We start from the raw sequence: 12,644 nt of genomic DNA on the forward strand, positions 1-12,644 counted from the left end.
CCCTTTCCACACCTTTCCCTTGTCTTTGATCGCCCAACCTCGGTGCAGGGCCGGGAGCGGGCCTGGTCGCGTGCCCATTCCTCGTACCTCGAGGAGCCCCGCGGTGGGTGCGAGCCGGGCGCCGGGCGGAGCGGGGCGGAGCGGGACGGAGACGCTCCGGCGCGCAGCGGGTTAAGCGGCGAGGGCGGCGGCGAGAGGAGGAGGCGGCTCCCGCGTCCCCGGACCGCGGCGGGTTAAGCGCCGCCCGCGCGGAGGGCTGAATCCGGAGCCGCCGCTCCGAGCTCGCATTCGGATCCGCTAGAGCAGGAAGATGGCGACGGACGGCGCGAGCTGCGAGCCCGACTCGTCCCGCGCCCCGGAGGACCCGGCGGGGGCCACGGCGGAGGCGCCGGTAACCCAGCTCCCGGGGCGGGCGCGGGGAGCGTGTGGACGCGGGCCGGGGGCGGCGCCGGCTCCTGGCTGCGCCCCCGGGGCTGTTCCGTAAGCCCAGGCCCCTCGCGGTGCCCCCTCTTCGGGGTGGCCCCACGGCCAGAGGCCGGATGGAGTGGGGCGCAGCCGCCACCCGGCTGGAGATCTCTCCGGTCCTTTCCCAGCCCCCCGGGAAGCAGCCCGGGCCGCCCGCCTTTCGGAGCTCCGGTGTGCTCCCGTGCGACCCCTAGCCCACTCCCTTCTCTGCGTCGGTTTTGGTCGGAGGCGAGGGCTGCGTGTGTTTCCTGGTGAATTTGACTCCCCTCATTGTTCACCTCCCGCTGCGCGCGCGGTTGTGAGCGCGCGTCTCAGGGGTGCCCGGCTCCCCTCTGCGGACCCGGGAAAACAGCGAGAAGGAGGCGGGCCATCTCCCAGCAGGTGTGGGATGCCCATTGTGTCTGCTCGTGTGCCTTCGGAAGGCCCCTGGGGAGAGGCCCCGTGTCCAGCTGTGGGCGCTGCTGCCGCTGAGCGCCAGTGTTTGGGGACGTAGCTGCCTGCTGCCCCATCACTGGGCAAGGGGCAGGGGGCAGGGAGCGAGGGTTGGGTCTCCCAGAGGAGATGCCTGAGCGAGGTGGACGTTCTCGGACAGGTCTTTCTGGGTCGCTGGGGTCCGGAAGCTCAGTGCTCTTCATCCATCGCTGGTCCTCACTTCCACCCCCTGAATATCCTGGTGCGGAGACTCGCTAGTTGTTTCCAGCTGCCACCTTGGAGGAGGGCAGCACCCACACTTCCTGGGTGGAAAGCGTTCTCTGGGCTTGAGAAGCAGTTTCACAGGAGCTGCAGGGATCTGCAGGGAAAGGCAGATCTGGGAGCGCCTCCCACTCTTGGCCTGATCCGGCTGCTCTCGCCGAGGATTGGGGTGGGATGGAGTGAGCCCGGGCTGGACGCCCCCCCTTCCCTCCCACCACCTGAGCAGAGTTGGTGCCAGAGCATCTGAGGGCAGGGCCAGGAGTAAACTGCGAGGGCCGCTTGTACTTTCTCCCGCCTCTGGAGGTTGGGCTTTCTGGAGAGGAGTGATGTGGAGGAAGGTACTTGGGGTGAAAGGAGCTGAGGCTACCTAGGAAGGAAAGAAAAAGAGTGGGAGGCGGGGAGGACTGCTGATTTCCACTTGTGAAACTGGCAAGTTTTGATTTGAAACTTTTGGGAAAATGGAGTTTTCATTCCTTGCATGAAAATGAGAACTTTCTTAAGATGGCAAAGGAACCAATTCCTTTCTTGTGAGGTACAGTAAGGAAACTAGCTATTAAGACAACAAGCTTCTCTGGGAAGTTGAAATGATGGGGGTGCTTTCATCCTCAAGAGATGGGAAGGGACAGACGTGAGGGAAAAAGAGGTGTGTGTGTCTGTGTCTGCATTTCTTGTTCCCCAGGAAGGTTGAATTTGTTTGTTTAATCTACTTAAAATGAGCTTCTTTCTACTGCCCTCTATACTAAAATCGCTTGACAGTTAAACCAAACACAAACATCTGATTTATGGCCTGTAACTGATATATAGTTTTATTTGGTTAGATTGTAAACAAATGTTGGTCTCCAGGCAGGTTTTTGTGTTAACAATGTCAGCGTTCCTTCTCTGCTGTTTAAATTTTTCAAGAGTCTGATTTTCACTGATAGTTGGGGATTTGATCATTTCCCCTTCACTAATGGGAATAGCTATGGAAAAATCCATGAAAGTGAACCTATTATTTCCATAGAATCGTTTAGGGTTCTGAGATGTACTAAAGATTCTTAATCAAATAGTTCTTTTAAAAATAGCCTTTGACTTTTGTAGTGAAATTTTATGATGGCTTCTTCTACAGTAAACTGGGCATTTAATTTTTTTCCCAATTACTTTCACCTAATCAGGCATGATCCTCTCATACCAGCCACTTTACCTGTAAACTGACTTTAGAATTAAATAGTTAGGATACAGGAATGGTATCTGTCGTCATAATTGCTCCTTAGCAATCAAAGCACTTTGATATATTTGGGGTTCTTATTGACAAAGGAGTTAGCTATTTTTATTTTAATGCACAATGTCTGTTGCATTTTAGAGACTTATTTAATTTCAGATTGGTTTACATATTGTTCCTTTTTTATATACATTTGGCAGTAAGCGGCCGATGGGAGCTCCAAAGCAGTAGGCTATTTTCGAAAGTGAGTGTTTCCACCAAGCTTTGACTATTTAGAATGTTGCTTAGAAACAAGTTTAATTTATAGTTTTCAGTTTAATATCATTTTCGTGGAGTGTTTTAAATTTAGTTTATAATCCTTGTTCTTAGCTTAGTGTAAATCCTGAAAGCACCCCAAGTGTAAAGCTGGGTAACAGCTACGTTATTCGACAGGATCGTATTAATAGTCTTTTCTGTGAACCATGCCGGGAGACCTGGGTTATTTTCGGTGCCTTAGCCAAATGTGATGACTTTTATAGGCCGTAGTGCCATGTCGACTCTGAGAATAACTCCTAATGGATAAGCCAGTATGGAAAACAGAAATATTCCTGCTTTTTATTGTCACCAAAGAATTTAGGAATAAAAGGAAAGTAGAGATCTTTTTAGAGCTACGTTTGGGAATTCAACCAACATTCTTGTCATTCTGAGCTTTTCTGGAGCAGCTAATGTGCAAGAAGTAGGTATAAGTTTTGTTGTCATGGCAACAGTGACAAGGAAAAACTTGCACCATGATTTTGTTAAAAATGTACAACAGTGATGTTAAACAAATTAACAGCTGGTGCTTCAAAATTTTTGTTTTCTAGGTAATAATACTGAATATAGAAGCCATGAAAAGAACCAGGTTTAGACAATTTTGCTAAGTTTTTTTTAACCAAGTTATAGTAATATGGCAGCTGTAGACTATTTAAACGTAAGTTTCACAGCATAATTGAGTAGGAAATAATTAAGTAGTAGTTACCTAACACTTACCAAGATGGAGGCATCATGAGTAACACTTTGCTGCCCGAATGTAATACATCCCAGTGATCGAAACTGACATAAACCAAGTGATGAATCACAGACAGGGTCGTGAGAGGTACACATCATTTGCCTTAGAACTTTGGGGAGGGAGAGTCATAGAGAGTCCCTAGTGGAAGGATCTGTAAATGTTCCATAGAAGGATGGCACGTAAGCTGGGCACTAAAATTGCAGGAAGCAGTGTGCAAATGTGACTGGTTCCTAGGAGTCCTTGAGAGGTGGCACATGAGAAGGGTTTCAAAGGTGAGCATAGAGGCTTCAGTCTCAGCTATTTGCGTAAGAAAAATAGCTTAGAAGTGGCAATTAACTGAAGTATTTCCCAAAGATGAGAATGCAGCTGTCTTCAGCATGATGTTTTCTGTTCTTTACATTTTTCTCCCTAAATAATAGGTTTTATATTTCTGTTTGCACCTGTTTGGGGAGTTTATTGTTGTTGCTATTATCAGTTCTCACAGGAGCAATTTTGTGTAGGGAAGAACATTTGTCCTCTCCGTGATTGAATCTATGCACAGTCTAGATTGCCAGTTCTGTCCTAAGTTTATGAAGTAAGAAAATGTTTCACAGTCTTTTTACCTGTACCTTTACAAACCTGACACAGCTGGGAGAAAGCGGTTTCTTCCTTCAAGGACAGTTTTGTGAGTTTTGTTCATAAAAGAAAACAAAGGTTGCTTAGCGCACATGGTTAGTGTTCCGCAAGTATTTCTGAATGAAGAAAATGAAAGGAAGCTCACCCAGAAGTGTGTTATAATATTTAAATGTTAGTTGGCTAATTGGAAAATATAGTTTGTGTGTTCCTAGCTGATAGTGAAACTGTTGGCCTGTGATATATAATAATTAACATTATAGATATTGTAGGCCTTTTAGAATGATGACCCTTATATTTTGTAATTTTCATTTTAATATTGCTCCTCTCCCAAATGTTTTTCTCAATGGCATTACGAATACTTTCCAGAGACTATTTTTTAAATTTAATTTCCAACATTATTAGTTTTCTCTTTAGATTCTTTCTTCAAAATGATGGTTGAGGCTCAGGCTGTGGGGGTCATTGGTATGATGGTGACTGTACCCTTCCCATTATGAATTCTTCCAATAGTACAGTCAAGGCCACATCATCCACTGGGGTGTGGGGGAGGAGATGATTGATAGGGGCTTAAGAGGGAAGTGTCAGGAAGTTTGGAAAGAGGAAAAAGGGAATAAAAGGAAAGATTGAGCAGGAAAAAAGAGGTTAGGCAAGGCTTTAGAATTGTCTGCAACTGCCCAGAAATGTGAGACTACAATTCAACTTTGAATGCGTGTAGGGAGGGTGAAACAGTGGCTCTTCCCCCACCACCCATGCGCTTTGCCACTAAAGTCCATCTGAGCATCGCGTTAGGAGACTATTTGGATACACTTGGTTGCATTTCCCTATTGGTGCTCCTTTGCAAAGCTTATATAATGTGGAAAAGGAGACTTGCATTTTCCCTTGGTGTTTGGGTAAAGACATGGAGGAGGATGATGATAGTAAAGGATTTTTAAAAATTTAGTTTATTCTGTTAAAAGCAATTTACAGAAATAATGAGTTCCTATTGTTAATGCTGTGTGTACAGCATGATGCCATGATTTATATAGAAATCCTGATTTTAGGGGGAAAATATTGCTCTCTTTTAAATAAATTGTTTGTAAACAACTAATAGGTAGGGAATCAATTTAAAAGGTTATAGTAAAAGCAGGACAGACAAGTTAACTTTACTATATTGAGTGGATACTTGTTTGCCAATGACTTGGCTTTAATATTTTCATAGTTTATGTAAAAGATTAGATGGTTCCAAAGGCCTGAGTTTTCCCACAAAAGAGTTTTGTAACTGTAAGAAATGTGTTTAGCCTTCCATGGCCCTCCCATCTTCTTCATTTGAACAGCGTGGTGACATTTGCCACCTACAAATAAGACGATATTCTTCAAAGCATGTGTTATAAGCTTCTTAAAGGAAAATTATTAGATCTGGATGTCTGCTGGCAGGTGGAGGTGATCCATGTCGCATGTCATGCTGCTGTAACATTGGAAAGCTGGGTTAGGATGGGAATTGACTTTTGTTTCATTTGAGATGTGCCACCCTCCCCACCCCCACCCCTGCTCCAAAAGGAGATAGAGACTGAGAAGAGATCTGAAAGGAGGAAAAGGGAGGTGGCTGGTCTTAATTAGCAGAGGATGCCACCCTTGACTGAACCACTTTTCTGCTTTTCATTCCAGGTCTCTCTTAGTTAAAATTAGTTACATCCATTACCAGGTTTCCTTCCTGACATTGTTTCCTTGTCAGTATTACCTCCTTTCAACACTGTGAGTTGCTTGTCTTGCATGGAAAGAGCCCAGGCAGTCTGGTTGATTTGAGGTGTATGGCCTTGGAGAGCTGACACCAAACAGACCTCATATTCTCAGCACGCCATGCTGTTATTAAAGGCACAGGCCACATCTCTTCTTTAGGGTACTCTAAATGCTTTTTGAAACAATGTGCATGACTGAATGCCCAGTCACCTAGGTGCCCCTGGAGTGGGCTGCAACATTGTATCTTAATAAGATGGATATACTTGAGATATCATTTGTGTACTTTTTGTTTTTGTATTGTGAGCAACAAGCATTTTATAACAAGGAATGCTTTTTAAAGCATTAAATGCTTTAAATGCTTTTAAATGCATTTATTAAATGCATTTAAATGCTTTTTTTTTAAATCAATGAAGATGCAATACTCTTGCTGTTCTGACACAGCTGATTGGGAGGGTATGAGAAAAGACTTAATAGAGATACGAAGTTTAATATGTAGATGTACACAGGCAGGCTATGATTAATTGCCAAGTGAATTAACAGACTGCAAGACTGACTTGACAGAGGAGAGATTTCTGGAATCTAGAGAGACAGACCATTGTGAGATCTGAGCTATATGCTGAAGAAAAGTGATATTCAAATGAATGAGAGGGAAAAGGAGTAGAAAGAGCAAAATCAGAGGCATACAACCCCATCATGAAAATCCTTTCCTCCATGTAGAGAGAGAAATCAGGAGTATTCTCAGGGCAAGATGTTACTACAGAGATTTGAAAATAGTTTGAGAGCATGTTCTTTTCCTCATGAAAATTATAATTGGCCAAATGTACACTTCTTTTTATTTCTTCCTTTTCTTTTTTTTTTTTGAAACAGAGTCTTCCTCTCTCTCACCTCCCTCTGCCTGCCTTCTCTCTCCTCTGTCTTTCTCCTCACTCTTCTCTACTCTCTCTCTCTTCTCTTCTCCACTCTCTCCTTATCTCTCTCCCCTCTTTTCTCTCCTCCTTGGTGCTGCTCTGCAGCCTCCCTCCCCCCACCAATAAAAACCTTTCCTACAAAAAAAAAAAGAAAAGAAAAGAAAAGAAACAGAGTCTTCCTCTGTCGCTTGGATAGACTGCATCATAGTTGAATCACAGATGCATCACAGTGGCTTCATAGCTCAAAGTCTTGAGTTTGAGTGATCCTTTTGCCTCAGCCTCTGGGCTCGCTGGGACTATAGGCGCCTACCACAACACCTAGCTAGTTTATTTTTAGTAGATGGAGTCTTGCTCTTGCTAAGGCTGATGTTGAACTCCTGAGCTTAAGCAATCTACCCGCCTTGGCCCCCCAGAGGGCTAGGATTATAGGTGTGAACCACCACCTCTGCCCCAAATTCATATTTCTTTTTTTTTTTTTTTTGAGACAGAGCCTCAAGCTGTCCCCCTGGGTAGAGTGCCGTGGCATTACAGCTCACAGCAACCTCCAACTCCTGGGCTCAAGCGAGTCTCCTGCCTCCGCCTCCCAAGTAGCTGGGACCACAGGCGCCCGCCACAACGCCCGGCTATTTTTTGGTTGCAGCCGTCATTGTTGTTTGGCGGGTCCGGGCTGGGGATTCGAACCCGCCACCTTAGGTGTACGTGGCTGGCGCCTTAGCCGGTTGAGCCATAGGCGCCGAGCCAAATTCATATTTCTTAATATAGTGAATCCAGTCTGGAAAGTTGGATTTTTTTTTTCATGTTAATGATCGTCTTCAAGCTTTGATCTCCTTCACATTTTAAGATGAGTTTCATTGCTTTTCCTTCTTTATAGCCTCTGTTCATCTCCTGAAACATCAGTCTTGCTTACATAGAAAGTTTTAAATGTGTTATTAATTACTAGCATGAACTAAAAACCAGGAGGAAAATACATTTATGTAACTTCTGAGCAAAAAGGCAAAACCTACTTTCCTCAAGTACTTGTAAAGGCTTTTAGGCTCTGGAAATGACCTACATAAATTTTCTCAGTCCAGTAATCCAGTTACCCTGGTGGTACATGAAATCAGGACATCAGGGAGCAGGAGGAGATTTGTAGAGATCACACACTCCAACATGCTCATGTTACTGAGGAGAAACTGGAGAGCCAAACCAATGAAGTGACTGTCCTTTGCTAATTGTTCCTTAGCCACATCTCACGTCACCTGCTAGTCTGACTGCTTTCTCAGAGGCCCTGCCTCCTAACCACGTGAAACTTACTGATCAAATGTGGGCACAATCCACTGGATTTTAAACAGGAAGAGATGCTCTTGGTGTTGGTGGGAAACACCCGCTGGAGAATGTGTCTTGTGGCTTTGTGGTTGGTCACCAAATGTTCATGCAGCAGTGCTGATAGGACTGATGTGTTTGGCCAAAGATATGAGGGGCATCTCTGCTCCTGTGGCTCATAATGTTTCCTGAAGGCTTTTTGACAATGAATCAATTTGTTGACACCATTACTTCTTGAAAGGGGTAAGGCTCTTCTGTACCGATTTGGCTGCGACCAAATATTTGGTGTTGGTGGTGGGAGCAGGGGGAAACTTGGTGCTGGCAATTTAAGATGCCAGTTCCAACCAGCTTTTGGGTTTTTCTTGGGGGAGGGGTGTTGGGGGGCCTCTTTCTCTCTTTTTCTTCCAACCCCCTACCCCATATGAGAGAAAATCCTGAACAATACCGTCCTCACACTTGTCCCATGTAATTCGAGCTGTTCAAAACTGCTGTGCTAAACAGTTAACAGTTTGAGATTGTTTCTCCTCTTCACTTACATACATATGTATATTACAAATTATATGTAATTTTTAATCACTATACAAGAGATCAACAACATATGCTAAGCTAATATATTGATTTATTGTGTCCCAAGGAAGACATGTGCTCTCTCTCTGATGACCAGAATCTGGATTCATTTAAGCTGCCATGCCAGGTTTTTAAACTAGGTGTTAAGAAGCACTCTTCCTGGAGTACTTTTCTTGGCAAATGTTACAGGCAGAGAGTGGCCCATGAAGTGAAATCTAGCAGTGCTGGTTTTGTTTCAGTTGTTTTTTTTTTTTTTTAAGTTTCTTTCCATTACTAAAAAGTGAGTGTTAGATTTTTCTTTTTTAATTAGGAAAAGCAAGTGCAATAATAAAGCTTAGACTGTGAACGCGTCTGCTGTGATTTTTTTTTTTTTTTTTTTCAGGGAAGGGGATCACATTTTCATGGCTGCCCTGATGGAGATCTTAATTTTTTGTGTGAGTGGCAGTATCTTTTTTCTAATTTTGACAATTTGATTATCAAGGTAGTCTTTTAGAAACATTGTAAGGTTTACAACAATTCCTTTTGCTCTTAAACCCAGAAACTCTAATAATAATTTTTTCAATGTCTAATTACTTTTGGTACCATAGGTGCATCAGAATAATACCACTTCATGTGGAGAAAAAAAAAATATATATATATATATATGTATAGTTTTTTGTGTGGGATTTTTGCTTCTGGACTTATTTTTCTACAGATACCAAAGTGCTTTGGACTTATTTGTAAAATATCTGAGGTCTTGAGATCTGTAGCATGTTTTCAAGTACAGGGCTTTCTCATCCCCTTTTTGCTAAAATAGGGGATGGAGACATAAGTTATTAGAGAATGACAATTTGAAAGTATTGCAATATTTTTACTATGGAAGGCCAGGAATTAGTAGTGTGTTAGTGGAAAATGTGAGTGAGGAGACTGGTGGGGAAGAGAGACCAGCAGCCAAACTATATATTTAAAATAATGCATCACTTAATACGTTGTGATGGGAAACAGGTATTATTTTGTCAGCATCCTGTGTGACATATGGTTTAGTAAAAACCCTTGTACTGGTGTTTTTCACTGTAATGAGTTTTCCCTTTTTCTGATAGTGATATATAGAAGAACAGAAATGCGGGTCCCAGGTCACATGTCGTCATGCTGATGGTGGAAGCAGGGCGTGCTCTCTTGCCTCTAATATGCATCAGGATCTTGGCAATGCTTTTCATAATTTATTAATTTTTAAAATGGAGCACTTTGCTTACGAAGCTTCAGAGAAACAAGGACGACAAAGTATACAATTAATTAAAATCTTTAGAGCAACCAGCAGCATCATTAATAAAACATTCCCCAGTAAAGCACATAAGACACGCAGCTTACTCTCCCATCTCAGTGGGAAAAACCAGGATAAAAGCGTCTGTCTTTCATCACAGTCAATAAAATGAGTTTACTGGCCCTGGGCTGGTGGTAGATTTTCAAAGAAATAGGCTCATAGCCAACATCCCACTCCTCTCTTAATGAAACGTCTGAGTTAATAATAACGTTTGCCTGCCTTTATTTAGCACTTCATTTATAGGTTCTTGTTTAATCCTCACAAGAACTTTGCTGGGTAGATGTCAGGATTTCCATTATAGAGATGAGAACAGAGAGGTGTGGGTGAATTACAGAAATGCTCCTCAAAGTGGAGTCCTTAAGCCAGTAGCACCAGCAGGAGCTTATTAGAAAGGCAAATTCATAGCCCCACCTGGGACACGGGTGGAGTCCAGCAGTCTGTTGTCAAGCAAGATCTCCAGGTGAATTTTATGCGTGCTGAAGTTTGAGAACAGTTGGGTTATCAGACTTTATGGGACATTGCTCTGTGGTGGGAGCAGAATTTTGAGACCTGATATACTGGATTTTTCTATTCACAGAGAACATCCCTCAAATGACCTTTGAAGCAGAGAATCCCTTAGAATGACACATATTTTAGGCTTGCTGTAATGTTGTGTGTGTGAGAGAGATACATGTGCATATTTCTGTCTCTTTTTTCCATCATTAGCCTCTGCCTTTCCTAGCTACTTCTCTATCTAGTGTATGTACAGAAAGAAACAACTTTAAGAGAAAGATCCATTTAAAATCTTGCTTCAGAGAATCCCCTCGCTCTGGTCTCTTCCTCATTTCTGCCATCCTATCTCCTTCCAAAAGATTCTTTTGAAACTGAGATGTGACCAGTTCTGGTTGTGCCTGTTTGAAAGCCTCTAACAACATCTATGATCTTTGCTGTGTCGACTTCTGTGTCATCACAGAATAGCCTGATATGGGATCTGCAGATGTTAAACTAGTTCTTATTGGCTGATTGACAGAATGGCACCATTTTCATCCCATCTCAAAGAGCTTATCCTGGAGTGTTGGTGCTGTGCTGCTGGTAAAGTGTGCAGAGGTGTCACAGCCCATGGTTGTATATGCTGATTCTACTGTTTATTGGTCTCATGATGTGGAAGCCTTGCCTGACTTCTCTGGGTTGTGGTTTCTTAACTGGAAAAGAGAGATGGCGATGTGGTGTAAATTATATTTGTTTCTTTTTTTTTTTTTTTTTTTTTTTGAGACAGAGCCTCAAGCTGTCCCCCTGGGTAGAGTGCCGTGGCATTACAGCTCACAGCAACCTCCAACTCCTGGGCTCAAGCGAGTCTCCTGCCTCCGCCTCCCAAGTAGCTGGGACCACAGGCGCCTGCCACAACGCCCGGCTATTTTTTGGTTGCAGCCGTCATTGTTGTTTGGCGGGTCCGGGCTGGGGATTCGAACCCACCACCTTAGGTGTACGTGGCTGGCGCCTTAGCCAGTTGAGCTATAGGCGCTGAGCCATATTTGTTTCTTTAAGAGTACTTTGGAAACTTTTGGGTGCTGTGTAGTATACAAATTACACTCTGTCACATTTTGAAGAATGGCTTCTGAAGTGTCATGTGCTGAGCTATTTGGGAGTGGATGTGTGTTCCCCTTTCCTGTGAGGGTGACGGGGTTTGCCAAATAAGTCTCTATCAGGGTGTGCACTGTGGAAGAAGCTCAGGCTTCGGACTCAGCCAGGCCCAGCCGTGAACATGCTGATGATCACTTCTCAGTTTTATCTCTGAAATGGACGTCAGAGGACCGACTCATAAAAGTTGTTGTAAGCAAAGAGATAGACAGTGATGACAAAAGAATTGAGCGTCTGTGATACAAACCTGTGATTTGAGCCTTGAGATTGGATGCAGTCACCCAGGGAAGGAAAGTAGAGGAGAGGACAGCAGGTGGCAGAGCAGGGTGAGGAATCAGGACCCCAGCACCCTGGCACTGACCTCATGTAGCAGCTTGGTCTCTGGAAGGATTGTGTGTTCTGGCTTCTGGCCAGGCCTGCATTCTAGAATGACAAGAAGCCGCAGAGAATTGCATAAAGGAGCGTTTTGTTTACCATGGAGCAGGGGTTCCCAACTCACCTGACCATGGCCCAATAAGTACATGATGGTGTTGGTCCATGCTTCTTAAAAGTGGATGGCCCCTGCTCTGTGTGTGTGTGTTAGTGGAGTAGGCTGGCAACATGAAGAACATGTCCTTTCTAAAGGGGCAGCTGCTACTTGTCTCTGTGGGTTGTTGTCCTACAGAAATGTGAATCTAAGGTTAGCTGATCATCTGACTTTTGAAGGGGAGTCTGGAGGTTTGGTGATATCTTCAGATTTGCTAAATATTGGCTGGATGGGGGAGGGAAAAACCACTCTGTGGCCCAAGTAACGCACATCTGTGAGCCAGATTTGGTATTAGGCTGCCGGCTGGTGGCCTCTGCAGCAGAGTGTTCTATAAACATGACCTGTTATTATTAGATGTTCTGGAATTTATAATAACCTCCCAGGAGCCTTTACATGGGGGCCCTTCTAGGAATACATCCGTGCTTTCTTCACTTCCCTCCAAACTCCCCTACCCCATATGATATACAAGATCTATTTTGATTCAGACTCCAAGGACTTTAAATTTGTGCTGGATTACTTGGAGAGATTCTGAATCTTGGCGTGTAGGCAGGCTGGGGAACAATAGCTCCTCAGAGGGGATATTGAGAGACGGGTATTGTGGGTTTTACCTCTCCTCTCAGAAGGTCAAGGCATAGATTTGTCTGCTGCCAAATAGTGCTCCAGACCCTCTTGGATCTGCTGAGCCCTCGGGATAAAAATGATCTATTGCATAC

General features: G+C 44.1%; 1 protein-coding gene across 1 annotated transcript in view; it reads left to right on the top strand.

Moving 5' to 3' along the window:
- Positions 1 to 310: 310 nt before the first annotated feature.
- Positions 311 to 12,644, top strand: part of CTTNBP2 (cortactin binding protein 2) — a 161,684-nt gene continuing 149,350 nt past the window's right edge. Inside the window, exon 1 of the mRNA XM_003789791.2 lies at positions 311 to 391. Coding sequence (XP_003789839.1) covers positions 311 to 391 — 81 coding nt within the window. The remainder of the gene's footprint in view (positions 392 to 12,644) is intronic.

The sequence above is a fragment of the Otolemur garnettii genome, unplaced genomic scaffold (assembly GCF_000181295.1).
Source record: "Otolemur garnettii isolate 467f Iridium unplaced genomic scaffold, OtoGar3 scaffold00037, whole genome shotgun sequence".
Classification (NCBI taxonomy): Eukaryota; Metazoa; Chordata; class Mammalia; order Primates; family Galagidae; genus Otolemur; species Otolemur garnettii.